Source organism: Anoplophora glabripennis, unplaced genomic scaffold (genome assembly GCF_000390285.2).
Source record: "Anoplophora glabripennis isolate ALB-LARVAE unplaced genomic scaffold, Agla_2.0 scaffold11, whole genome shotgun sequence".
Taxonomy (NCBI): domain Eukaryota; kingdom Metazoa; phylum Arthropoda; class Insecta; order Coleoptera; family Cerambycidae; genus Anoplophora; species Anoplophora glabripennis.
In genome coordinates, this window is record NW_019416496.1 from 105,170 (window position 1) to 133,158 (window position 27,989).

The 27,989-nt window shown below is 33.9% G+C and overlaps 4 protein-coding genes across 8 annotated transcripts; 2 read left to right on the forward strand and 2 right to left on the reverse strand.

Annotated features, from left to right (window-relative positions):
• Positions 1 to 1,294: 1,294 nt before the first annotated feature.
• On the reverse strand, positions 1,295 to 4,672 carry LOC108908213 (protein tamozhennic). Of its 5 annotated transcripts, none has more exons than XM_018712197.2 (5): positions 4,654 to 4,672; positions 4,076 to 4,254; positions 3,822 to 4,021; positions 3,580 to 3,759; positions 1,295 to 3,425 (listed from the first exon to the last, which is right to left on the reverse strand). In XM_018712197.2, exons 2-5 carry the CDS (start codon positions 4,209 to 4,211, stop codon positions 2,061 to 2,063), a joined length of 1,881 nt encoding a protein of 626 aa, XP_018567713.1. In that variant the 5' UTR covers positions 4,212 to 4,254; positions 4,654 to 4,672; the 3' UTR covers positions 1,295 to 2,060. The 5 variants fall into 5 exon arrangements, with proteins under 5 accessions (XP_018567713.1, XP_018567680.1, XP_018567704.1 ...); XM_018712164.1 differs by having other exon boundaries at positions 4,504 to 4,658; XM_018712188.1 differs by having other exon boundaries at positions 4,500 to 4,658.
• Positions 4,673 to 7,143: 2,471 nt separating this feature from the next.
• On the forward strand, positions 7,144 to 20,430 carry LOC108908162. The gene is made up of 6 exons (XM_018712098.1): positions 7,144 to 8,622; positions 8,735 to 9,206; positions 9,332 to 9,613; positions 10,285 to 10,562; positions 10,616 to 10,953; positions 19,578 to 20,430. Exons 1-6 carry the CDS (start codon positions 7,341 to 7,343, stop codon positions 20,043 to 20,045), a joined length of 3,120 nt encoding a protein of 1,039 aa, XP_018567614.1. The 5' UTR covers positions 7,144 to 7,340; the 3' UTR covers positions 20,046 to 20,430.
• Positions 20,431 to 23,120: 2,690 nt separating this feature from the next.
• On the forward strand, positions 23,121 to 24,609 carry LOC108907857 (calcium and integrin-binding protein 1). Its single transcript, XM_018711685.2, has 5 exons — positions 23,121 to 23,291; positions 23,365 to 23,467; positions 23,547 to 23,694; positions 23,808 to 23,920; positions 24,395 to 24,609. Exons 1-5 carry the CDS (start codon positions 23,197 to 23,199, stop codon positions 24,503 to 24,505), a joined length of 570 nt encoding a protein of 189 aa, XP_018567201.1. The 5' UTR covers positions 23,121 to 23,196; the 3' UTR covers positions 24,506 to 24,609.
• A 295-nt stretch (positions 24,610 to 24,904) lies between these two features.
• Positions 24,905 to 27,371, reverse strand: LOC108907644 (UPF0573 protein C2orf70 homolog B-like). The gene is made up of 4 exons (XM_018711403.1): positions 27,252 to 27,371; positions 25,467 to 25,622; positions 25,140 to 25,249; positions 24,905 to 25,075 (listed from the first exon to the last, which is right to left on the reverse strand). Exons 1-4 carry the CDS (start codon positions 27,369 to 27,371, stop codon positions 24,922 to 24,924), a joined length of 540 nt encoding a protein of 179 aa, XP_018566919.1. The 3' UTR covers positions 24,905 to 24,921.
• Positions 27,372 to 27,989: the final 618 nt, after the last annotated feature.

A 27,989-nucleotide genomic window follows, 5' to 3' on the forward strand; every position in this document is an offset into this window, starting at 1 on the left:
TTTTTTTGTTTATTTTATTATAAAGGGGTGGTTTTTAAGGGTTTCAACTTTGTAATGAGTCGTAAGATTTCTAATGAATAACAAAAGAAATGCAATACATTGTGAATGCACCAAAAGAATATTTCAAACTGTTAAAAACTTTTTTCTATTTTTTTGGCCATGGAAGGGTAGTTTTTAAGGATTTTTAAGGGTTGAAAAGTAATTAAATTTCATAAATTATATTAAAAAACATGAAGGGAACTTTATCTAACATATTTGAACATGAATTGAATCTTTAAAATACGTAAATCTGCGATTTTTGCATTTTTTCGTACAAGGGTAGTTTTCACCCCCAAATAGAAAAAAGCACACAACTAGACAAATTAACTTTTGAAGTAGGGGGTCAGATGAGCTTGTATGCAAATTTTCAGGAAAATCCATGCTATATGAAAAAATTCGGAGCTTTTACCTTATGTTCGCCTTCAATGAAATTATCCGATTTAAAAGAAAATATTTTCATATTAGTATTCTGAGGACCATGTATTAATACTCCTAAAAAAACTGAACTCCATCTAAAGTTACGCTGTATGCCTAACCTTTTTCAAGATGTCAGTTTTGATTCTATTTAAATTTTTTAATTTGTAAATTTCGTTTGAAATTTTTTACATCATACCGAGTATAGAAATCATCGCCTAAAAAACTGTCCCATGATTCATTATCAAAATATTACCACTTTAATTTTCACCAGCTGCAATATCTATAATAGGCAAGGTGACCAACTCCTCAAAGTGATAATCCGAAACACTTTTATGAAACCAAAAAAAAATAAAAAATTGTCATTAAAACCACTAAAATAAAACTAGCTATGTAACAGGTGAAGATGTGTGCCTGGCCTAGTATAAGTACTTTATTTAAATTTATATTTTGTTTGGCTGTGAATAACTTTTAACTCTTTTACGCTTTAAAATAAATATCTATAAAACAGGTAAAATTATTATGACATATTGTTATAATTATAGACTTTACCGTCTCTACAATAAATTCAGTTTCTGAGATTTATTTCAGGTTATATAGCGAATACTATTGAAAACGCCATTCCGGTACAAATCGGTAGCAAACAAATAAATTCGGTACAATTCCGGGACACTTTATTTCCCGGCACTCGTTCTAAAAACTGGAAACTGTCCCGGTCAATCCGGTACAGTTGGTGACCTTGTAATAGGGCCATTCAGAATAAAGTGGGATATTTTGTAACATAAATTAACGTCCACCTAAATGCTTGTTGATAATGAAAATCAGATCCTTTATTAAATAATATACATTTTATTATTTAAGCTTGCATATTTACACAAAATAAATTCATCATCGTGCCTAAGAAACACTTAATGATAAGTCTCATTATTATTTTAAACAATATTATTGTTTATGTACTTATATTTACAAAACCAACCAATATAAAAAGTCTAACAATAAATAATCATAATCAAACAATCCAACGAATTTCCTATTCTTGCTTATCACAAAACGTATTGGGGATTAAATGATTTTATTACATTTGTGAATATTGATAGTAATAAAAGTGAACTGCAGCAAATATTACGGAAAGGCCAAGACGGTACTACCTGATTCCACACTTTTTATAATTTTGAATTTTACCAAAACTTTTTTATTTATGCAAGTTTCAACTTTTAATTTTTTTTATAACTTTTGCCATACCTTTCAGCTATCACACCAAAAAATATTTTGAATTTAAAGTTACAGTTTACTGTTCAGAAATCAATAGTTGGTGGAAGATCCTGTAGTAGATTTTATATAAAATTAGTATAAAATAACAATACATAATCCCTAAAGTGAAGCAAAAAAAAAAAATACAGAACATATCACCGGCACTACTGCCTCTATTAATAAAGCTTTAACATCATCGACGTCATGAAAGAAACATGCCTTCACTAATTAACAAAACGAATTATATATTCTAAATACTTTTTTACACATCTCATACATGTATCGTTTCAAAACAGAATTTTTTTAAATTAAAAAAGAAATATTGTGCAAACCCTGTATGTTAAGCCTTTATACATCTAAATGTAGGTAGGGGAACCTTTAAGACTTGCGCCGCAGGCCTCGCAAATCTTAAGGTTCTTTGGATTAACTAGAGTACATTTGGAGCACTCCGCACCGCCGATCTCCATCGGTTGCTCCATGGTGGTGATACGGCTCTTGCTGCACATATCACATATATCTTTGGTAAAGTCATTCAGATACGTACAGGCTCTACACTGCCATGTGGTGGAACTAGGCTTCGCTTCATTCGTATTCTGCTCTTTGACCGACTTACCGATTTTTTCTTCCTTTGTTTTTCTCACGTCTAACGTTTTGAAGTTCTGCGGTTGCTTGTCATTTAAAATTTGAGGTTTATCCCTCGGGAGAGATTTCGTCTTGGCATAATTTATGGTTTTCGTAGTTTTCAACACTGGCTTTTTCACTACATCGTTCGTATTTAAGTTTTCGTAACTGCTTGTAGGGGAAGTTTGTTTGTCGATTCTGGTTGCTTCTGGAAGTGGCTGAGGCTTCTTTTCCTGTTCCAGACGTTTGATGGCCTCACTCACTTTTAAGGGCCTATCGTTAACCATCAGGTTATTCAGAGCCTCGTCTAAATTCGTTTCCTTAATCCTCCTGCCATCCTTCAACAGTTTGTGCGAGTTAGGGCTTAAAACATCACCTCTTTCGCCAAGGTCTTTCGAGTAACCCTGGCTTTCTAAGTTGCGATAAACATAATCCCAGTCCTCAAATTGTGAGTCCTCTTTGTCATTTTCCTTGTCTATAATATTGGCCTTAACTTCATTATCCTTAATTTTATATAAATCGTTATTAATGTGATCCGTGTGACGCGGTTTGTGACTACCCCTATCCGTAACATCATAACCTCCATTATGGGGTTCTAAATCTATAAGAGGGCCGGTTGGTACGGGATACTGATAGTTTGGAGGCATCGGGGGTGTTGGATACCCATTTGTGAAATAATAACCGTTTACATTCGGTTTCATCATCGGCTGTGAGTACGGCATGTAGGCGTAAGCCCCGCAGGTAGAGTAATTATTCGCACAGCAGCCATTGGCATAGACGTACTGCGGCATGGGTTGTGGAGTGGGAGGTAGACCGACATGATGGTGACTGCTTAAGCCGGCTAGTGGAGGGAAAGAGTGATTGATGGGTACAACGGGAGAAGTGGAAGGAACAGCAATCGGCTGACATCGAGGGACATACGAGTCGGAGCCTTGAGAGTAACTCCTGGTATGTTCTTGGTACTGTCGCTGATGGTGGCGGTACCTGAGCGCTTTGATGGCCTGTTCTGGGCCGCATAAGTGTGTCTTGCGGAATTCCAACACTTCCAACCAGGATATTTTGAAGGAAGATGACAGTTCCTCCCAAATTGCTTTCATAATCTGAAATATGTTGCAACTGATTTTGGTTTCAACAAAATTCTTAATTTCAGAATAAAACAATATCGAAATTTATTTTTGACAAATCAACACAGTAAGTAAAGAGAAGTAATGCCCAAGGTTGCTTATTATAATAATAAAATATTTATACTCATACCTGACATTCAACATAGGCAATAAGGCAGTCCTTTGAAATGGCAGCTACTCTGTCTGGGCATAATGGGCCATCCAGCTCCAAAATTCCATCCGTGTAATGTTTGTAACCCATTACTTCAAATAAGATTTCTGCTCCCACTAAATTCGCTTCTATTTGATGTTTATAGAAACCACAGTATGTCTGAAAAAAATTTATAAACTATTATTGCACATAAAATCTTAATAAATATTCAGACGACTTACCTTAATTTGTCTATATTCTTTTCTCCAAGGCTGAGAAAGCAAATTTCCAGCATATAGCTGAATTGCATTAAATCCAGTAGCTGCTTTGTAACCACTAAAATCTTTTTTATTACTAGCTGACCTTTGTAAAACTTCTTGGGTTTCTTGGAACATAAATTTTTGTGAATGTGTAGCAACACACAAGAAGTTATGAATGTATTCTGCAAGAAGCGATTTTACATACAAATATTTACTACAGAAACATTTTCATTTACCTTCTAGTTTATTTCGCTGCTCGATTTTCTCTGGACTTTCCTCCATTTCCAAATAACTTAAATGGCATTTCTCTATTTCTTGCCATAACTCGTATATTCTATTGTGTGGAGAATAATAATTTTCCATAATGACCATATTATTTAAATTAACGTCACTCCTTAAATATTCAACCTATCAACTAAAACAAAATAAACTTTTTTAGAGGTATTTCTAAAAAAATATGTCATATCAACAATTCAAAGAATAAAACTTACGCACGCTTTGTGGATTGATTACATTGTGTTAAAATCATGTTAAAATACAATTAAAATAGTAAAATATATTTTTAATACTATTTTGACAGATAAATAACCTATACTTTATTACTCATCACTCCAAAATTAACCAAAACGTACACAGCTGTTCATAAATTTTACTTTACACCTACTATTCTTTGCGAAAATTATCTTGTTTTCGTATTGAGTAGTTTATACTTCCTAATTTCACAAATCAATTTCATATTTCAGAATGTAGTCTCACATCAAACCGTGCTATATAAGTATTTTGATTATGGTATAATTATGGATCATCTATATACCTCAAAAAAAGGTACGAACTGACAACTGACGTAACAACGATGACAGTTGTCATAATGTCAAAAATCAATTTCCATACACATGAGGGCCTTTCGATTTGGCAGCAATAGTACCTATTAGTAACTATTATCAGTTCAGAGTAACTCTAAATTGCTATTAGCTACTAATAGCTACTACTTTTGCCAAATCGAAAGGCCCTATGTATGTACTATATTTGCCAAAACGAAAGCCCCCATGGAGATTACAAAAGGAGCCCGAACTCCATGTAAACAAATATCTTATCAAATTAGAGGGCGCTAGTGTCCCATATGCACCGAAATAGTAGAGGCAGATAAATAAAGCACCAGTTTGAATTAAAAATCAATCACACTGTTTTTGTGTTGTGTTAAAAATTTTAAAATAAATAATGTAGGCTACTCTGAATTAGATAAATAAATCAATAAATAATGAAAATGTCAGTGTACAAGGAACACTAGCCACTAGTACCTATCTCATTCCAGACGAGCAGTTCGCCTTCCGACCCAATCACTCCACTGAACTCCAAATCCTTCGCCTTACCGAGCACATCACGGCGGCCTTCAACAGGGGACAGTACACTGGTGCTGTCTTCCTGGACGTCGCAAAGGCCTTCGATACGGTTTGGCATGAAGGCCTACTGATGAAAATGCTCACCAACCAATATCCCATATCCTTTACCAAACTCATAAAATCCTACCTACACCACCGAAAATTCCGCATCCAAATCCAAGATTCCCTTTCCACCACCCGTCCCATGGAGGCCGGTGTCCCCCAGGGCACCGTCCTGTCTCCACACCTATACACCATTTACAACTCCGACATCCCACATCCCCCCAACACCAACATATACTTATACGCCGACGACCTGACAATTACATCCCAATCCGTAGATCCTAGATATTCCGTCTCCCTCCTCCAAAACTCCTTAGACCAACTTGAAACCTGGTGCAACAGGTGGAAAGTCAAAATTAATCCCAACAAAAGTTCGGCTATCCTTTTTACCAAACGAAAAATCCCACAAAACCTCGACAGACTGACACTATCCCAGGAACCTATCTCCTGGAATCGACAAACACGATACCTGGGCGTGACGATGGACCAGCGTCTCACGTGGAAACCGCACATCGTGGAGACGGTGGCGCGAGCGAAGACCACCAGGGCTAGGCTCTATCCCTTACTCAAAGGTGGAAACACCCTCAGTTTAAGGAATAAGCGAACGCTTATCAAGGTGGTACTTCAACCGCAGCTAACCTACGCCTCCACGGCGTGGGGTCACGCGGCAAAAAGCCACTTAAAGTCATTACAGGCTGTGGAAAACATAGCCCTTCGCACGGCCACCGACGCGCCCTGGTACGTAAGAAACACTGACATATTACGAGACTTACAATACACAAACGCTACACAGACAATAAGACAAAACGCGGAGAAACGATTTGACGTAGCCGCTAGACATGACAATCCCCTCCTCAGGCAAGCCGTTGACTACGTACCCGACGTGACCGACAAACACAAAAGACCTAGACACCAACTTTTTGACCCTGGGTGACCACCCCAATGACCCCCCCTCCCCTGCCCGCTAACCTTTTCTGTTTCAGAGACAGCCAGGATCAAGAAACGAAGACAACGACACACACACACACACATACACACCCCCCATACCCTCCTTACCCCTCCCCTCCCGCGCTAGCCTAAGGGCCACCTTAGCAAAGCGCATCCCAGGCTGCATAGCCGCACTACCCTACCCAACCATACCACACATAAACATGACACTACCCCCGGGGTTTACACAGACGAGCCGGCGAAGCAAGAAGAGCGCCAGAAGAAAGGGCCCTAGCCGGCGGGGCCCAGCCAGGACAAAAGGAGGTCCCACAAAGCGCCTACACCGGCCGCATTTGCGGTCGGGGTAGACGACGGATGGGGCCCACCTACGAAGGCTGTCCAGGCCTACACGAGATGAGGCAGGATAAAGAGGGATAATCCCCCTCGATCCCAAATCATTGAGGCCAATTTCTAGCCATAGAATAATGGCGCGCGAGTACCTATCTCTCTCTCTCTACAACCTCCGCTACACTCTGTGCCACTGGGACTGGGACGCTGTCTCTAGTAGTATATGCTCTAATAGTCTCCCTGCTTCAAAATTAAATACTTTAGCATCTAGCATGGAACCATGAAATATAATCGTAAAATTACATTATATTTATTTATATCGTATCAAGATCAAGATATAAAGATCTTGTGTATGTTACCTAGTTTCCTTAGAATATATTAATCTAAGAAGCATATACAGTGATGCATGTTTTGTGGTTGTCTGGTCTAGTGTGGTGTGATCACTTAGGTCATAGACTTAGGTGAGTAGGATCACTGATCACTGATAATTAGCGATTCATGGTCTTGATCTGTCTTGACTCTTGATCCTTCCCTTCCTTGCCTTGTGGTCATGGAGACTATACTCCTAGTAGTCTAGTCTCCATGCTTGTGGTGATCGAAAACGAAATGTCGAAAAAGTAATAAGTGACCGTTTGTGATGTGTCGTGTCACCTATTTTGATTTGTTTACATATTTTATAAAAGATAATATTGATTGTATCATTAACTTAATTATATTTTGGATTAATTAGTTATTAACTAAAAGTACATTAAGCTTTTCAACATGACTTTCACTTAAATTTATTATGAAAGATCAAAATTTGGCATTCTATGGCTTCAGTATTGATGCCGCCAAAAAAAGTCGTGTAATAAACGGGATATTGAATCGTCTGATCACAGGTGTGGAACGTGATATAGAAATAGTGACAAGTACTCCAGTATCTGGAAGGACAATGGAAATTTCATTTTCTAAGCACTACAATTTCCACATAACGGTGGACTATGACAGTGGCTACATGTCCCATCATCAAGAATCTAACTCGGATTCTTCTTCAGAACACCTAGGTGAAAGCATACCTAATCCTCCTTCCACCAGACCTATATATTTAAGTGAAGATGCCCTTTTGGAAAAGCCAGAAGTGAGTGTCAAGTCAAAAAATGTGGAAATAGAAAATAATGCAGATGAGAAAACTACAAAATTGAGCACAGATTTTGGAAGAGATAATTCTGTTGAATCTAGAAATTTATTCCCATCTCCTGACACAGTTTTGTCCACTTCAGTCTTAAGTCAAAGAACAACTTTTAGTGGGTTTGACGATTCCGATTCAAACACGTCCTTAGAAATACACTGTTCAAAGCAGATTATAATAGAAAATGTGAATTATGCTGTTAGAGATAATAACTTACGCTGCAGTGACATTAATTGCCATTTAAATATTAGTGATACTGTTAGTTTAATTAGTCAAAGAAATGCTCAATTCCATAACTGTATACAATCTGAAATTGGACAGAATTATTCTTGTGAATATGGAAATAATATAACTTCTTTTTCACAACATACTGATCAATATGAGGAAGATGAAAATTGTTCAGCTCTAAAAAATATAACAAATACGAGTAATACAAAAAATAATGAAAAAAAAAGGTTAACTCTTATATTTTCAAAAAATGATAAAGAAAATGTATATAGTGTTAAAAGAAAATATCAAAGTATTAGCCCGGAAAAACACTTTTCTCCTCAAAGAAATGATATAAGTTTGGACAAGACTATCACAGTGGAAAAAAGTTCAACGCCAAACCTTGTTATGGAAAATGAGACTGAGGAAAATGATTTGACCTGTAGTGATAATCCAGAAAATAGCATAAATTTTGATAAGGATTCTGTAATAGAGAAAACTGTTAATATTGAAAATGAACTTAAAGGGGCAGGCAACTTTGATAACAGTGAAAGTCCAAAAAAAGAATTAATTTTGAGAAAAGAATTGGATTTGGAAAAAATAGTTCTTGAGCAAGAAGATTCTGAATATTGTCCTGTCTTTGTTTCACCAGAAAAGAAAGGATTTAATGAGCCTAAACAAAAATTATTGGGTAAGTCAGTTATTTCATGTGTATGATTTTACACTGTCTGTTGAATTAAGCAATTTATCATTCATGTTCTTCAACTATAATTTAATATACGTATGTACTTTTATATATTTAGAGCACCAACAAAAGCCACCATTTATTAATACACCAACAAAGAAATTTGAGAATCCTGTTGATCCAAATATCAGTCCAGATTTATTTGAACACGATGACTTGCCACACGAAGTCACAAAGGAACTTCCACCTCTGAATTACATTGCAGAGGAGAAATATATTATTAAAAAAGACCAGAGGATTCTTAAAAGAGCCCAGAATAGCTTGAAGGGCGTTTTACCTCCACACAGCGTTACTGTAGTGCAACTCTCAGTCAATGAAATGTTGAATAGACTCGAGACTAATAAGCAGTATTTTTGGGTAAATGACAGAGTTGGTGGAAAATTTAATACTGAGACGAATAATGACCAGCTAGATACCAGCAATGACAGCAATTGTGAGGGACAATCGAAGTCATTGCTTGTTACGGGAAATAAGGACTGTGTTGATTTAGATTTCCCACAAATTCTTCAGCAACGGTACCATGGTTTGCAGTGAGTATTTAAATGTTAAAGTATTACTGACACGCTTGAATTTGTTTCCAAATCGGTTTTGACTAATTTTTTTCAATCGCCATTTATTTTGTAAATAAGTTTTATAAACCTTGATTTTTTTTAAGTCACAATCGAAGTAAGCTGTCTGAGGAGTTCGAAGAATTGTGTTTAAAGTACGGGCAGAGATATGTCGGCGCTGAAACGCAGTCAACGTGCACCGTGTTTGAAACGAACTTCATAAGCCCTACAAAGCGCAAGCAGACAAAGCAACGTTGGGCTGTAAAGTCACCTGGTAGGCGATTGAGTCACCTTGCTAGGAGGAGAATTACTTTCTCTAGTGCTAATTTACAAGGAGGGCCGTCTTCCCTCATGGGTTCACGAGCTAGACAAATCCTGGTTGACGCAAAGTAAGTTTTATAATTAATTTTTAAATAAATAAAAGTTCGAAGCACTTCGCGATCGCAATTCTACTTATTCGTATCGAGTCGGTCCGATCGCAGTCAACTGTCGGGAATAAACACATAATTTTCAAAAATCAATTTTGTTGTTTTCTGGTTTGGAATATAAAAAAATGTAAAGAAACGAAAAGTGCAGATAATATAATGGTGCATATGATGACCTATTTGATATTAAAATATTATTATGTAAAAACCCTTTTTTTTGGCGACAGAGTACTTCCCCGGATTTTTGACCTCTACTTAAGAAACACCCTGTATACAACTAAAATTGCTGTGTGTAAGTACTGCAACTAATTTACGCAGTTGTTTGAGGTCACACTAGCTTGTCCAGCGGTAGGGTATGATAATGATGAAAAAAAGTACTAAAAAAGTGTACTTAATTAAAAAAAAAGTTAATTCAAAGGTTAGACTTTAAGATTAATTATAAAAATAATTTTTATTTTTAAGTTTTGAGAGTCAACCCTAAATATCTCGGTGATAAATATTGTATTACGCCTCTACTGCGACTATAACCATCAAGCAGAATAGCATTATGATCATGGCTTTCCGTCAGACTACTGCGATCGGTCAAACTCTATTTTGGTAAACATATTGTTACTTTAAAAAAATACTCATTTTAGAAAACTGGACCTGTTGAATCGACGGAGGAGTCCACGGAAGAGCCCCAGGAAGAACTTTAGAAGGACACCAAGGAAAACTCCCAGTAAAAGTCCAAGGCTGAAGTCCCGTACCCCTAGCAGCTCAGCCAAGAAGAAGCTGGCCATGCGGTTTCGTGAATTAGCTGGAGAAATTGAAAAAACCGTACCAACCACATCGTCAGACAAAGCTGTATTTTCTTCGAAGCGTGCACTGTTTCGAAGTCCCGATCATGATAAAAAACTTAGTTTTTTCCAACCTAGTAAGAAGATACAAATAAATCCTGTACCATTTATTCATTACGTTAAATCGTAGGTACGTCCGGCTTGTCTACATTCGAAAATGAATTGAAGAAACCAGGCACAAAGAGGGCCTTGTTTATATCCCCTAGTAAAAGGTCACCGTTGAAGAACTCCCCTTTCAAAAGGTCCCCCTTCAAACGCCGTCTAGATTTAGGTGTCGAGAGGAAACGGAAGCGGACGGATTGCGACGATGCGCCTCCCTCAAAACTGGCTAGAAGCGTGTCGGTTGATATCCGTCCTTCGGAGTCCGAGGTGGGTACAAAATTCAGCAGGGCCAAGAGTGAAATGAGTATATCCCTGAACAAGTCCCAGGTGGGACCTTCTGGAGAGTTGAGCGCCGTACATAAAAAGGTAAGGGTGTAAAATAATTTAGGGGATGATTTTACTTATAAAAATAGTGCTACAAGTTTGAGTAGAAGTTCCTGTGATTACGTTCCAACATGGGAGTTCGAGATCCCAGAATACAATGCAACCTCCATAATAATAATAATAATCTTTATTATTAGCCATTGGCTAGCACATATACAAATATACACAAAAGAACACAAACTTTAATACATTTACTTCTTCAACTAGCACACATATCTATACACCTATAAACTATACATCAATTTTTTGCCTTATATATATTCTGCATGCTTCTTTAAATTGTGATAGCTTATTTGCAGCCCTAATACTTTCAGGTAGTTCGTTATATTGTTTTAATCCTCTATAAAATAAGCTATTCTGACTAAAGTTGGTAGAAACCCTATTTAAATAAAAGTTGTTCCGTGTACGCGTATTATGCTCATGTATATCTCTGACAAATTTACAGTTTTGGAGAAGATGTTCAGGTACCAATTTATGCAGCATTTTATAAATAAATATCAAAGTGTTATATGTTATAGTTTGCCTCACACTTAAAATATTGGTTGCATTCAGCATATCACTTATCCTGGTATACTTATTACATCCTAAAATCATACGTAATATTTTATTCTGTTTTTTCTGTAGAGTGTCTAATTGGGTATTATTCATTAAAAACAATATCGTGGAACAGAAATATAAGTGTGGAGCAATGATTGTTTTGTAAATAGTGAACTTAGCCCAGCAACTTAGGTCTCGTGACATACGCCCTAATATATTACTTTTTTTGGCAAATTTACTTGTAATAAATTTGTAATGTTCTGAAAAGGACAAATTTTCATCAATTACACATCCCAAGTATTTAAAATGANACCATATAGTTTTTTATTATTTTTTTCATCTCGAAAATTATGAACAAACGAAATATTATAATAAATACTTATGTATTTGTAGGAATATTCTTCAAATATTTAATTAAAATGCACAATTGGTTGATAAACAATATTTATTATGAATTAACAATAAGATTTCATTAAAAAAAACAAACGTGGTCAGGTAGGATGTTTCGGTAAATTCCACAACGCGTAGAGAAGCATCGAAACTGTATGATGAAAGAACAATCTTTCAAAATGTTAACGAAATTTGCTTCAACGTCGATATTTTGAAAACAAAATGCGCGTGTAAAAACAACATTTACACGACATGCTAGATGCTTAAAAAATTTCTGCTTCCCATGTTTCTATGATAATGATCATTCTGGCTTATATCACACTGCGTAAAATGTCAAATACTAAAAATAAAATAAAAAACCTACCTGACCTCATTTGTTTTTTTTTAAAGAAACTTTATTGTTAATTCATAATAAATATTGTTTATCAACCAATTGTGTATTTTAATGAAATTGAAGAATATTCCTACATATACATAAGTATTTATTATAATATTTTGTTTGTTCATAATTTTCGAGATGAAAAAAATAATAAAAAACCATATGGTGCGTTTTGAAAAAAAAAAAAAAAATGTCGCGACAGACTCGAACCAGCGATCTCGTGACTTTCAGTACCGAATGCTGCCAATTGGGCCACGCTCCCAGTTGAAAAATGTGTCACATCTAGTGGATTTAGCTGTCAGGTAAAACTTCAAAATCGATTATCTCGGTAATTTATGAACGTTGCGTCGAACTACTTCGGAAAATTCTTATTCAAGGTCCAAACTACACGTACCATAAATATCAAAAATTACAAAAATCCGACTACCTTACCTTCTTGTTGTCAGTTTTGTCTTTGCAGTCCTCACTAGAAGCATGTTTTGTTACCGTTTTCGTAATGCTGAATAAGACAACGATTTCGTGTTTGGTGATTTTGGTATAAACTTTTGTCCCGAGCCAGATTTCTTGCACTGCTTATAGTTCCTTCTTTTTCTTTGATATTGAGAGTTGATATTTCTTATTTTCCTTTCAGTTTCTTCCGCTGACAAATTCAGAGATCGTCCAAATTCCTTTAAAGCATCGGCCTTTTTATAACGATTTTTATAGTCACTATTTGTTGGGTCCCATAACAATGGGGTTTCTCGATACATCTGTATTAATTTACAAGTGTTATCCACTGTCCACTTCGTTTTTTCCGACATCGTTTCACAGTAATTACATTCAACAACATGAGTACACGCGAACGATATTTTAAGTTTTGTTTCTCCGTCCACACTGAATCGACACAGTTCCCGATAAAGCAAACAAAACAGAAACCCTTTCATATTTACCAACAAGCGACGGGAATAAAAATTGTTTGGGAATCCGGCGACAAAACAGAGCCGAGACAAAAAAGTCGCTGAAATGTCGCAACTTTGTTGCAAAACATAAAGTTTCTGTTTTGTTTCTCCTTTGTCGGTTTGATGTGGACCGGCATTACATATAAAAAGCAAAGGATAAAAGGTATACAATTGAATAAATTTCACTTGAACCGTGAAATGTGCAAATCAAAAATAGAGTGGACTTGATGTCGAATACTCCAGTCGAATTAGAGTTTGAATGTGAAAAAATTATTAGTAGACATTTTATTACATTTTATTTATTTTATAATGTCAAAAAAGGCACTCAAAAGAAGTGATGCCATGTTGACAAATTGCAAATAAGTTGTAAATTTACATTTTTTTTTTCACTTTTTTACTACCTGCGAAAATCTAGACAACCTATTGGAATATTAGTTATTTTATGTTGTAAGCAATTAAATTATCTACAATTTAAGGTACCTGAAGTTACTTTTCACCTATTTGTTAACTACAAAATAAAGATCGAACACAGAAATATCAGTTTTCATAAATTGCGCATTATTACTGCAAAAAGCGATGGATGTTGCTAGAATTTATGGAAAAGACAAGTCAATCCAATGACCAACAAGTGTGCCAAACGCCAATTCAATTGACCCTGAAATTATTGCTCCAGCTGTTTGTTAATTACTTTCACTTGATTTTTTAATAAACGTTAATTTTAGATGTTAAGCATAAATATAGGTTCCAATTGATTCAAAGAAACGTATCACAAAAAAGAAAAATTTTATAAAGTAGAAATTAAGTAGTCTGGACGGAGAACGCTTCTTAGTTCCCTTAGTTTAAGATTTGTGTTTGTAATAACGTAGAAAAAAGTAGGCTTCTTGTCATATTGTAACATTTGTTAACAAATATACAGTCCACTTTAAGGTCAATTTATTTACTACAAAACCAAACATAGCCCTTTACAACTAATAAGGTAGGACATGCAAAACGGCATTATAAACAAATTGTCCCAAGATCAGGCAAAAGCCGCTCGGGAATTCGCTCTTTTCGCATGGAATAGAGCGTATTAAATAAAAAATAACAATTAGTCAAAGTTAACGAGTGATATTTTTTACTTGAACGTTTCAAATTCAGTAAAAAAACTGGCGCGCGACGAGGACGGCGTTCATGCGCATGCGCGGGCCAAGCTCCTCCCGAGTGCTGGCCGTTCACTAACGTTACCTTTACTGCTGCTAGCGCATTTATAACATGAACTATCAGTGGTGGTTGTACCATAAGAGCTGTGGAGCTGCAGAACACATAAAATTTTATGTATTTAATCATATTAAATATCAACAAAATATTTAAAGAATCCAAATGTACTCGCGCTAAAATAAATCTAGGAGCTTATATTATTAATTATTACGACGCGAGCTACGCTCCTTAATATATGCAACCTCATATACAAAATGTGTGCGCAGCGAACAGTTAGATGCGTCCTTTGTTTTTATTGGCTAATCAGGCTCGTGACCCAGTACACGAACATAATGGGCTTATGTGGCTGCAACAATGACAGCCACTGCTGCAGTAAATGCACTAAATGCAGTAATATTTTGTACGTGGCGTGTGGTGGTTTATTTCTGTGAGCGGCACGTGTGAATATTTTCGTTTAGGCGTCTACGGATATTGTAGTTATTAAAATGAATAGCGTTTCGTTTTTACAAAAACTTTATTTGGTTCTCTGCCTTATAAGGATAAACTAAAAATAAAAAAATTAGGTGGGCCAACACCACGATTAAATGTTGAAGTTAGTGGAACAAGCCGAAGTAAAACTTATAAAAGACAATTTAACAATGTATACTCAAAAGCAGAGTGGGTGTGTGGGTGTGATGTAAAAAATACACTGTTTTGTTTTCCGTGCTTACTTTTCGGTGGGGATAAAGCATGGACAATATACGGTGTGAAAGATTTAAGTCATTTAAGTCATTAGGTAAATAAACATAAGAAGTCAGTTAGATTCTGCATATTGGGATAATATACGGAAACAGAATGAACAGGTAACGGAAAATCGTTATGTATTATCTAAAATCATAGATTGCATAAAATTTTGCGGAGCTTGCGAATTAGCACTTCGTGGACACGGCGAGACAGGAGACAGAAAATTCGGACAACCCTGATGTGTTTCGTGGACTCAAATTTTAGTGCATATCTTTACAACATATTAAAAGAACATCTATCCACATGGGCATGACCGGGAATTTCTGTGATTGTACCGGGAATTAGCTGTATGGTCCCGGATTCCGGATTTGCACATATAACTCCCAGAATATAATATATGTACATTGTATAAAGAAAGATAAAGAAAAAATCATAACACGACGAGGAAAATTAAAATTCGTTGAATCGTTGGTAAACTTCACAAATGATTTTTTTGTTTATAAACAACATTCAATAATTTAATAAAATATATTTAGTTTATTCCAATTTATTTATCAGTCAGTAGGTAATTCGTGAATAGATATTTCAAAAAGGTATCAATTTCAAAAATCGTTCTTGTGAAAATCTGTATTTTTGTATAAATGGATTGTTCCTTGAAATTCAGAAGTGCCAGGAAAATGCGTGACCTTGAAAATTTTCGCCTGCGGCGCCGTTTGGAGACTCCAGGCACTTAATATCCCGGAATTCAACTCAACAAATGTAACAACCCTAAGCAGAACACATTCAATCAATGTTCACACGCCGCCACTGTGAACTATCAATGTAAAAGTTTAACCCTTTCTTTAATTGTCTTTAAAATACCTGTCCGATACGGCCAATAATTAATTAACAAATAACATTAAAAAAAAAGTTACCTTAGGAACAAAGAAGCCTAGGTGATTCCTCTGTTTTTTTAAATAACCGTAAAAATAAGCTCTATTTAATGCAAAAAGAGCAAATCCCCGAGCGGCTTTTGCCTGACCCTGGGACAATTTGTTTATAACGCTGATTTGCACGTCCTATTTTGTTAGTTGCAAAGGGCAAATTAATTTCAACTTTTTGAAATTTTTCTGTTTGGATACGTGTCTTTGAATTAATTAGACCTATATCTACGATATTAAGTTCTAAAATTAACGTTTATAATTAAACAATTAGTTCCAAAAAAAAAACCACCCAAATTAATTAACAATTAGCTGGAGCAACAATCTATGGTCAATGGAATCGGCGCTTGGCACACGTGTTGGTCATTGGATTGACTGTCTTTTCTATTTTCATCAATATCCATCGCTTTTCGAAAACTTATATTTCCTCGTTCGACTTTTATTTTACAGTTAACAAATTAGTGAAATATGATTTTAGATACCTTAAACTGTAGGTAATTTAATTGCCTACAACATAAAATAACTAATATTCTGATAGGTCGTCTAGATTTTCGTGGGCAATAAAAAAAATGTAAAACACACAAATTTGCCATTTATTTGCAATTTGCCAACTTCATGTCACTTCTTTTCGACTTATTTTTTTGATAGTATCATTCTACATACCCTTTGCCGTCATAAAGTTCACTAAAATGTCTATTAATAATTTTTCCAAGTTTTCAGGTTTTATGATCTAATTCGACTGGAGTAGAATGAGATTGAAATGCAGGCAGCGGTTACCTGTTGCCTACACAGAGGCTCCGTCCCCACTTCACTACCTTACCACTGTGCATCCTACCCTCAAAACTCAAATTAATAATATGATATCTGTACTATAAACAGTCATGCGAAATTTTTTATCATTATTATGTTCTATTAATGTTTTATATATTTCCTTCAATGATCAAACATTGATACCACACGATGAACAATAATTATTAAAATTGTTGTAAGTAGAATGCGGTGATTTTGCAACACATTTATTCTTCCAAATCTCTTAAGACATTTATTGTTTCATGAGAATATGGACATTCTATAGAATTCTTTACTAAACTCTAAACAAATGGTATTAAAAGTAATGTTCAGGGAAGTGAAATGACATAAATTCAATAAAATTGAGTAAACTAAGCCACTTTTAGGGTATACTTCAGTTGTTTTAAATCTAGTGTGTGAAATTTTTTCCTGTTGATTGAGACTTATATGGTTAGGTTATTCCAGTTTTGAGGGTATAACACCAATAAAAAGTGTTACAAGTGCAATAATATTTGTAAAAACTCTTCCATTTGTCATAATTCTCAACTAGTCCAGTATAGATAGAATGGTAGAAACCTCCGAATTCTTGACACACGCACCAATATTCATGAAAATTAATGAGTAAGCTCATTTCACTCTCCTTTACAAAAATTGCATATCCATAATGTGTGCTTATTGTTTTTAGGGGGTGAAAACTACCCCTTCTTGCAAAAACGTAAAAACCATAGATTTAAGTGTTATGTCAATAGAATAAGCATTCTTTTATGTTTTGAATAATAATTTTTGATTTGTAGCAACATTTCAACCCTTAAAATTCACCCTTTATGATGAAAAAAAAACTAAAATTAGTTTTCGCGGCTCTGAAATGTTTTGACGGAGCAATAATGAAGAATTGTATATTTTTTACAGTTTATGAAATAATACATGATTTATTGCAACGTTTCAACCCTTAAAAATCACCCTTATTGCAGAAAATAAAGCAAAAAATTTTTTTCGCATCTTCATAGCATTTATAATGAATGAAAGACTCATCGCTGTTTATATTATTACTGATAATTCATTGCAACATTTCAACCCTTAAAAACAACCCTTAATGAGGAATTGAAGAATTTTTACCTGCTTCAAAACACTCAACGATACATTACTAAATGCGACGAGATTACTTAAAACTCCAAACTTAAATTATGTAATTAGTGAAAGGGAAAATTATACAATTATACTTTATTATCAAAAATTTATATATCATCTAAAGAACTATCATCATTGTCGACTTCCTCTGTTTGGTCCTTGATTGGAGGACAATTTTGGCAATTGTTCCCAGAACATGTTTCGCATGCCGCGTTACAATAGAGTCCAACTTTGCGGCAGCTGCAAGTCGCACCGCATCCTTTTTTGCAATTGCAAAATATCATTTTTAAGTTCTTCGGATGCAGGCTTGTTGAACATTTTGATTGGCTGGAGAGAATTTTCATTTTTAATCCATCCTCAATAAGTTGGATTATCATGCTATCATTACCAATTCATTTTTTCACAATAACTTTTTTAATTTTTAATATTTTTCATCGCTCCAAAAAGCAATTTGCAGGGAATTGCAAGAGCTACAAATCAACCTTTAAAGTTGAAGGATCTTGAACTCTTCATATTCGAGATTTTTAGGTTTTAAGGGCTCAAAGAGGGTAGTCCTTACACTCAAATGCAAACTAAAAAACGTAATATCTCAGTTAATTTTTACTCTAGAGAAAAATTAAGAGCAAAAATATTATAAAAAAAAGACCTTTAATTTTGAACTCTTGCATTTTCACGTATCTTATTTAGTTTTTGAGTTATTTTGAAAAAAAGGAAATTTTATTTAAAATTAAAAAAATGTTTGTTTCATTATTTCGAACTTTTTTTTAAATTTAGGCATTCTAAACCGGTCAAACTTGTACAGCCTATTATTAGCACCTAAATAAAGTCAACTGTACATGGATTATGCTTAGTTTCTTTTTTTATGCTTCAGCCATAGATTTTATTTTTGATTTTTTCTCCGAAAAAATGCGATAACCATTTTATTTTCATCATAACTCCGCGAGTTTTTGAACTACAAAATTTTTTCAGAAATCATTTTAAAGATCTTTCCAAGCACTTTAAAAAAAGTTATATTCATTTTCTTCGAAAAATTAGTTCTTTCGCCATTATTTTACAGTAAAAGGTTCGATTTTACTTTCCGAAAAATAAACAATCATCTTTAGAGAGGGATAACTCGGATATTATTACATCTACGGTAATCAACAAAAAATGAATAGATTCGTTATTTCAAAAGCTTTATTTTTGTTTTATATGGGGTTTTCGATAAAACGCAAGGTTTTCGAGTTATTTATCAAAAATGGTTGAAAAACATGCACTTTTTAGATGAAAAATCAACATCTGGAAACCTGCAAATAAAAAACTTACGATCAATTTTCTAGCTAATAAAAGCTATAATTATGCCCTTTGGGACTTTAATATTTAGATGATTTTTGTTACGACTAGTGCACAAAATTTGAAAAAATGAAATGAAAAAGAAAAAAATTATTATCAAAACATTAATTTTAAAAAGCATAACTTTGAGATCGTTAATACAGAGTTTTTAAAAATTGTCACGAACCTGTAACTTTTTTTTAGCAAAATTGCCCCGTAAAATTTTGGTGCATAATTTCTGGACATTAGTATCCTGTATTAATCAGTTTTTCATATCCAACGTCCAATTTTCAGAAACTCCAGTGGGCGGTATACGAGGCCCTCCGTTCACAAGACATCACTCCAAACCACCCCCAATTCAAAATATTTGCGTCTGTCTTAGCTCGCGTGACAAGACGGTTTCTTCCAAGCTTAGCGAGCAGCGGACCTAAAGAATGTGGCACCACCGAGAAAATGCTGAGGATCGCCCGTTTCCACGTTTATGCGGTCATCAAAGGTAAATCGGTGGACGAAATTATCAGCGAACACCTGAGGAGCAGAGCGAGAAATGCCAAACCTCAGGGCTATATAGGTCCCGGCGACTTAAATGAGAAAAAGAGTTCTGAAGTGTCGAGTAAGGAAAGTAGTGCACGAGCTCAGTTTAATACCCGAGAAAGTGTCGATAGGAAGAAGGTAGAACAGCAGGTTAAACCTAAAATTGGGACGGAAAATAGGATAGATCGTATTCGCAAGGTTATTAATTTTGGGGATGATAACAGATAAATTATGGGTACGTTTAGTAAGTTAGTGCAAATAAACTCATTTCGATATATACTGTTGTATTGCATCATTTAATAATATTTCTGTATTAAAAAAAGGTATGTTTGAAAACATTTGTTGTAATTACAGGTAAAAATTTTAATCAATGAAAAACTGTGGTGAATTTTCAAAATTTCTAGTCTTGGTATGATTTTATTTCCGTCACGTGCAATACCGATGCACATTGATTTTAAATTCTGACATATTTAGATTAATATCTGGAAAATAAAGTGTTCTGATTTTTTACTTTGGGTCTTTTTATAATTTATTTTAAACAGTGACTTTAAGACTCCTTGTGTATGTATATACTGTAGTCATCTGGTTGTTGAGTAATAAATATTTTAATTTTTATAATGTTTTATTGACAATTCATCGGCTCGTTTTGTAGGTTTCTGCGGTAGATGTCAATGGTTAAATAATTTTCGAGCTGAAAACGCGAAAATGAGATAAAAACTATTTTTTTTGACAATTCAGAGGCGACATCAGTCACATATCGCATTGAAAAAATAAATAATTGGTATTTCAACATATTTTTCTACCGTACAGGGTGCTGGAGAGAATTTTTTAATGGTAGAATGGCGTTAATAATAAGCATTTTCAATAATCAAAATTGTTAAAATTACAAAACAGCACTTAAATACTTAAACTTAAAATAAATAACAAAATTTAAAAACTTATTGAGAACCTCTGGAACCATTTACGGCTTACACACTACATAAAAAGAGGTGAATAGTTGTGACCGCAAATGGTGTGTTGCTTTTTTGTCCCGTTTTTCTTTAGTAAACAGAAGAATTGCTATTTCATCTTTAGCTAATTATCAATTCTGTGTTTCTATCACAGAAACATGTTTTTTTATTGAAAAATAATAGTGAACGAATGTTTCTGTGAAATCATTTACTTTTCTAGATTTTTATTTTTGTTTTCTGAAATTCTGAGTAAGGATAGTGTGTTTGTGTATGTCGGCAGTGGCTGATATGATGGAGTCAGCAGTTTCAAAAAGTTTTCATCATATCAATGTGGTAAGTCGGCAGATATTAGAAAAAAATATTTCTGTCAATGGAATTTCCACACCTCGATTTATTTACTCTTTAAATATCCTTCTCACATTTGTATATTTTAAAAACGTGTAAAAACAGAAACATTAGGAATTTATTTTAACCAGTGGTGGCTCGCCAGGTGACGCAAGCGATACACCGCTTCACCTAAAATTTCCGTTTGGTTGTGCAATTTAAAATTATTTTTAATTTTATATAAATATTATAATTTAGGTATAATTCCATATTGAAAATGTATTGTGTTTGTTTAATATGCAGAAATAAACAGAATAGTTACGCAGTGAACGCCTTCTAAAAAAACATTGTTGAGTGCGAACATGAACCTCATACCGTATAACGTTTAGTATACGCAAGTGACGCAGATCGAAACAGTCGGAATTCCGCTTCTCTTCAAAGCGTTGTTTACAGCGGTTGCCATGGCAACAAGGTGGTCAACATGGAAGAAAATTACAGCGTGGGGGAACGAGAGACGCGGATATTGAAGCAGCATTGTTATCACCCATCGCCTGCCATTAACAGTTTATACGATACGCGTCGCCCAGTACACGATTATAAACAATTATAACTGTTCTTAGTTAATATTTCTGTTGTATAATAATTGTAGAAATGTTTCCTATGTATGATCCAGTATGTATTTATTGGAAACGCCATTTTCCTTATGGAAAATTGAGGACAAAAAGGATTTTTTTAATTGCGAGGGACCTGTGCCTTATTCTCTCGATATGGAAGAAAGGAGAAGTCAAAAGACAACGTGTACGTTCGAAAGTTTCGGAATGAATGGTATTTGGAGCATAAGTGGTTGTGTGGAAGTGTTTATTAAAAAAAACTGTTCTGTATGCCGTGTTTAATGGTGGGTGTAAAGTCGGGCGTGTGGAATAAATGGGGATTTAACAATTTTGGGAAAGCCACGCGAGGCTGTCGTAACCACAAAGCTTCTTTGGAACTTACATGTACGGTGTGTGTTAATGTTCGCAGAAGTCCACAAGCTGAAGTAATATTGCTATTTTTTATAAAATCTAAATGAAAATCCTTCTCACGAATGTCAGTTTTTCGGTAATATTGCAAATGCAACTAAAAATTTCCAGATTAATTTAAAGTTGTTTGACTTTGAAAGCCAAAGGCTGTGCGGAAGAGGGCTACACTTGAAAAAACGCGACCAAACAGCCATTATCCATCGACATTGCCAGGGATCGAATCCGGACGAGAATAGGAAGTCTGGCCGAGAAATGCTTGCACCGCATGCTCGTACTACGCTACCATTGTGACTTGTTTTTATTATTTTGATGATTAGTTCAAAGTTATTGATCTGTGATGATCTAATCCCTGATTTTTTACGTATGTTGTTCAAATTCAAAGTAATTCTAGGCCTTTGTCTCATTTGAAATTATTTTCATTGTTTCCAAATTCCCTGCTATTTCCAGGTTTCCAGATAGATTTAAAAAATTTGAAATTGAAGGTTGATTTGATAAAAACTATAAAATTCTTTAGACATCATCATTATTTTCTGTACTGAATCTTTTACTCATACGTAAAAATCAAGGACCAGAATACTACGGGTCAATAATTTCACACCATGCACCGCTAAATATAAATACCAATCAGAGCACTTAATCTCCAATTTCGTCTAAAAAGGAACGTGGTATCTCCCTCAAAATTGTCTAATCCATCAAGCTTAAAACTTTACTAGAGATAAACAATTATCAAAATAACAAAAAAGATTTTGTGCAAATAAACAATGAAGTAAACATCAAAAATGCACGTTTTGGAATAGAATTACTGAAAAAAATAATATTAAATAAATCATAAATCTTGATCCTTAAGATTTAAATATGGACTGTTCAAACAATACTGCACTAAAGGCATAATTAATTTTATCAGTAATAAATGCAAAATATACAATTCCATGGCAAATAAGGATATAAAGTTTTGTGTAAAAGCTTTTAAGAGATTATTTAGATTAATTACACTATCTTATCTTTTTTGTCATTTCTCCGATGTAGAGTAAATATTTTCTGCATTAGTTTCATTGAACTGTAAATTATCGGTATTCCCAGTGGAATATGGGGTCTTCTAATAGTTCTTTGTCTGTTCTAACTGAAGATATTTTAGAAGAGTATACTATACTAACATATTTGAGTAAGGCGGAGATACTGAAGTAAGTATTGCAATGTATACAAACAAATTTGTCTCTCATTTTATATTCGTTTATCGTAATTACTTATTTTCAGTTTATATAAAATATTCAGCGCACTAGATGAGAAGGGTGTCCTGCAAAATCTGCACTACCGATTTCCTTGCTACGTGGTCGAACACATTTTTCCACAGTTGAAGGTAAAGTACCAAGATGTAACTTTACGAAGTGCTCAGTTTTTTTTTGACCTGTATATTATTAAATATAACATCGTTTTAGTTTAACCCCTTGAAAGATAGAATATTCAATGTGTTTTCGTCACATAAGGATGGCAAATTATCTTTCGAAGACATGTTAGACTTGTGCTCTGTAATGTCAGACAAATGTCCGGAAAAAGTCAAAGCTGCGTGGGCTTTTAGAATATACGGTAAGGATTTTATGTATATGTTGAATAAATCGATTAAACATCAAATTTGAGTGATTATACTTATGTATAAATTAATTTGAAAATATGTGTTTTTAAATATTGCTTATTTTAAGATTTTGATGATGATGATGCAGTCGGCGAAGACGATTTGATTGAAGTCATAAATAGATTGACTGGTAGTGCTGGACAGATTGATATAGAACATCAGAAGCGCATAATTAAAATTGTAAGTTTAAATCTACATCTAGTTTTGGTACAGTCTATAAGAAGTAATTACATTTGTTCATAAATATACAGGGTGTTCTAGTTTATGGATGAAGAGTCGATTAACATAATTGGAAAACAAATGAAGTTCAATATTTTTTATTCGATAGACCTAAAAATGCTCATATGGATTTGGAAAGTCTAACTTCCACAAAATTACAAAATCTAAACCTATATATTTTTCAGAAAAAAAAAATTCAAAGAAAATAAACTCACTGAAATAAATATATACAAACCTGCAATGATTACATTTTTGAGTTTAAAATTTAAAAATGAATACAACTTTATAGAAATTGGTAAGAAAGCATTTTGATGTCTAGAAACTCGTACAATTTTTCAGAAAATCTTTTAAATAAAAACTAATTGAACTTCATATTTTGCTTATTAAGTTAATGGCCTGTAAATGCCTGTTATTATAAAATGCTAAATTTTGCAGTTGCTAGAAGAAATGGATTTGGCGTCAAATGGAAGTGTTGGTCAACTTGAATTTGTACATGCAGTTGGAAAAATGTCTGAATTTCCACATTCGTTTTGTTTCCATGTATAGATCAAATAAACACCCAGTATCTCATGAATCACAAAACAAATTCGAATTGTACTGATTCTTACGTCGCAATTAGCTTTTCAGATGAAATTGTCATTCATTTAAAAGTAATAAGTAATATAAAGTAAAATTATATTTTCCTTTATATTTCATTGTGGTGTTAATGTTTACCAATGTAATTGTAACCATTGTATGATAAATATCATTTAGTGATTTACCTTGGATATAAAATTAAACAACTAAGTTAAGATTAAAATTATATTATCTCAAATATACAGTACTCCATAACATTAACAGTGTATTATTTATCTAAATAAATATTGCTTCACCTTCTTGCGATAATACACGATATTCCACTCTTTTATTCTTACAAAGTGACAAAACAATAAATGACCAACAATAAACAAACACTTTCACACTTATCTTTTATAAGCGATATCGCTAGTAGGACTGTACACACCAGTTAATGCCCTGTTGGGCAAAGATGGGGTTCGTAAAGATCTTTCAAGGGTTATTGGGAGGGTAAGAGGGTGCTTATATTTACTGAAATACTCTGGGCATTTTATGTATTGGCTGAAATAGGGACAAATATGTTAATATTGAATACGATTCATCTTATAATTCCAAGTGTATTTACCTTGTGGGGTCGGTGGGGCATTGGTATGAATATTCATCGGATTTGAAGTAATCTAGGGGGTGTAATGTCCCTGAATAATCCTTATACTGGTCTCGATGTAGCTGGCAAGCCTATAAAATGAATACCCGGGGATACAAGTGGTGCATCAAGATCAGGATCAGTTACGGGGTTGATAAAACTATACTAAACATCAAAGCTGACAAAAAAGGACACCATTATTAGAGACAATTCTGTGTTTGCAAAAATAAATTTTAAAAGCCAACCCCTTGGCCGATCCTTAAAATTTAGTGAATAAATTTATTGGATATAACTACTACTGAGGCATACTAGATAAAAGTCGTCAACTTCTTGTTGTCGAGCTGCATCTAACATGCTGAACTGGGACTTTGGAAGTCTAGCGTACTCTATGGTTTTCTTATACACAGATGCGTCTGGATGCGGGGCATAGGATATATTTAATCCGCCCCACTCGTAGCTAGGCACCTAAAAGTAATGGACCATAACTACGCCCTTATTTATTTATTTTTTTGATATCCACTAGCTGAAATTTTTTAATCTCTTTAATATTTCTATTTTGACATTAGTTCTTTCTATGTCGGTTCAATGTGGCTTTCGTAATAATGTATGAACTACTCTTTGAAGATAATTATACTAAAGCTTGTTTTTATGACCCTACAAAGGCCTTCAGTTGTGTTTCGCACTTAATAAAATATTAGCTTATGGATAAAGAACATTATTTTAAGAGTATTAAGGTAAGGTACAAAGGTTAATTCAAATAATTTTCCTAAAAATCTTGTCAGTTACGCTCTTTGATTCTGAATATACTAAACAATACTTGGATTATGGCTGCAGATCGGAATTAAGAAATATGGAGCCTGGTGTGCCTCAAGGATCCATGTTAGGTCCTATTCTCTTTTTAATATAGGTACATATATAATATATGATTTACCCACTTCAAACCAAATAGTAATGGTATTTTACTTGCTAATAACGCAAGATCAATTAATTATATTAAATCATCATACAATCTCTAATCTGAAAGAACTGTTTCCGATTTAGTGAAATAATCTAAGAGAAATGGTTGGTACAAATAAACTGATTTTAGATATTGAAAAAACTTTCATTTTTGTCTTCATAGACATGAAGCATTTGATTCCTTACCAACAGTTAAAATTCTTGGGCTAAGATGTCAAAAAAGATAAGAAAAAAAAGGCACTAATAACTAAACACGATATAGGTAGAACAATCTAATATCTCCAAGGAAGAAAATAACAACTTAAAAAATTTTAATTTGGAACAACGTAATGAGAAATAGAAACAGTTCAAAGCAGTAGCTTTAAGTGATTTTGAATTTGATTATGAAACTTAAAGCTTTATTGGCCGTATTTACGATTATACTGATATAATCAGTGAAGCATATTGTCACTATATGACAATAATTCATCATGTAGTTAAATATTAGCAGTTCTAGTAAATCTTACACTTTACTAATTTATATTAATATGTAACAGATTCTTTGCAGATCAGGTGTCTACATGATCTGCCAGTTTTTGTTGTATTAAACAACCCTCCAAACCAGTTATTAAAAAATAGCAGTCGTCAGCAAAATATAGATTATTAGACTAGAGACAGAGATTAAATCATTAATAAGTAAAATAAAAGTAAGTGGTCCTAAATTCGATCCTTGGGGTACACCGGACGTTGCAATAAAATTGTCAGATTTAAATTTTGAGAAGAATCAAATTGTCAGTTAACCCATCTTGCAAATAATTAAATTTGTCAAAGCCCTTCAAGAAATCTATACACACCACATCTAAAGTATAGAGACTTGCAAAACCAAATTTACTGAATTAAATATTTTAAAACACAACATCCAGTTACTCGATAGTCTTAAGAATAAACTGAAATTATTTCAACAGACTTTCAAAAATTCCATGGCCGGTTTTTTAAGCAACTGTTACTTTTAAAAATAAACCGTGATTAGGGGTTGTAGGTAAATTTTGAGAAAAACATGAGTTTTAAACTTGATTTGTTTTAATTTTTTTATAAACTGCTAAATAAAAGTTTTATCTTTATTATTAATTGGTATTTAAATCACCAAATAGTACTTACCTGCATACGCGATATACTTTCGTTACGATATTCCTGAAAATAGTCCATGTGTGCACTTGGACTACTTCCAAGATTCCGTGGGATAGGAGCCCCCATGAAATTTACATGGTTTTCTTCCATTTCGAATAATTTTACGAAAAATTTGGATTTACTTGAATTTTGTACACTGAAATTTTTGACAACTGACAGTTAAGACCAGTTATGGCTGGTGATAATTAAAATGGCCATATTTTGAAACCAAAGCGTTTTTTGAAAAAAAAAAAAAAAATTCATGAAAAGCTTTAGAAGAAATTTGCGAAATAAGAGATTAAGGGTTGCTGACCGTGGGGTCTTGAAAATGGTTCTACATACAGGCTGTTACAAATTCGATTCTCACTACAGGGATCTTGGAAACAGTAAGAGATGCGAAGTAGCTTAAATGGGGGCAAAGTTGCGTAATCAGGGGACCAACATTGTATCTCTAAAAAATCAAGGCTAACATGATTAATTTTCGAAATATTTCAAAAAAACAAACGAAATTTTGGAAATCCGTTTTTGTTTCGTTTTAGCCTTGTTTGAGGTGATATTGAAAAAAGAAGATTTTCTCATGGCCACTTTTTGCCTTCTATCGAATGCCATAATCAATTTTTATATGTAGCGTTGTGTTTCTCTAGGACCATCAACTTAATTTTTTTAAATACAATCCTAGAAATTTTATAACATTTTTTGCAAGCCTTCATGACCCACAATACTGTACAA

Bases quoted from the DNA above. Each gene is read 5' to 3' on its own strand.
- LOC108907857 (XM_018711685.2), top strand. From the start codon at position 23,197: ATGGGGTCTTCTAATAGTTCTTTGTCTGTTCTAACTGAAGATATTTTA. The intron at 23,468-23,546 runs GTAAAGTACCAA...ACATCGTTTTAG, and splicing joins ACATTTTTCCACAGTTGAAG to TTTAACCCCTTGAAAGATAG. The intron at 23,921-24,394 runs GTAAGTTTAAAT...TAAATTTTGCAG, and splicing joins AGAAGCGCATAATTAAAATT to TTGCTAGAAGAAATGGATTT.
- LOC108908213 (XM_018712197.2), bottom strand. From the start codon at position 4,211: ATGGTCATTATGGAAAATTATTATTCTCCACACAATAGAATATACGAG. The intron at 4,022-4,075 runs GTAAATGAAAAT...CGCTTCTTGCAG, and splicing joins GCAGCGAAATAAACTAGAAG to AATACATTCATAACTTCTTG. The intron at 3,760-3,821 runs GTAAGTCGTCTG...AATTTTTTTCAG, and splicing joins AAGAATATAGACAAATTAAG to ACATACTGTGGTTTCTATAA.
- LOC108908162 (XM_018712098.1), top strand. From the start codon at position 7,341: ATGAAAGATCAAAATTTGGCATTCTATGGCTTCAGTATTGATGCCGCC. The intron at 9,207-9,331 runs GTGAGTATTTAA...ATTTTTTTTAAG, and splicing joins CAACGGTACCATGGTTTGCA to TCACAATCGAAGTAAGCTGT. The intron at 10,563-10,615 runs GTAAGAAGATAC...GTTAAATCGTAG, and splicing joins ACTTAGTTTTTTCCAACCTA to GTACGTCCGGCTTGTCTACA.
- LOC108907644 (XM_018711403.1), bottom strand. From the start codon at position 27,371: ATGGAAGAAAACCATGTAAATTTCATGGGGGCTCCTATCCCACGGAAT. The intron at 25,623-27,251 runs GTAAGTACTATT...CATTACTTTTAG, and splicing joins AAAGTATATCGCGTATGCAG to GTGCCTAGCTACGAGTGGGG. The intron at 25,250-25,466 runs GTATGCCTCAGT...TTCATTTTATAG, and splicing joins AAGTTGACGACTTTTATCTA to GCTTGCCAGCTACATCGAGA.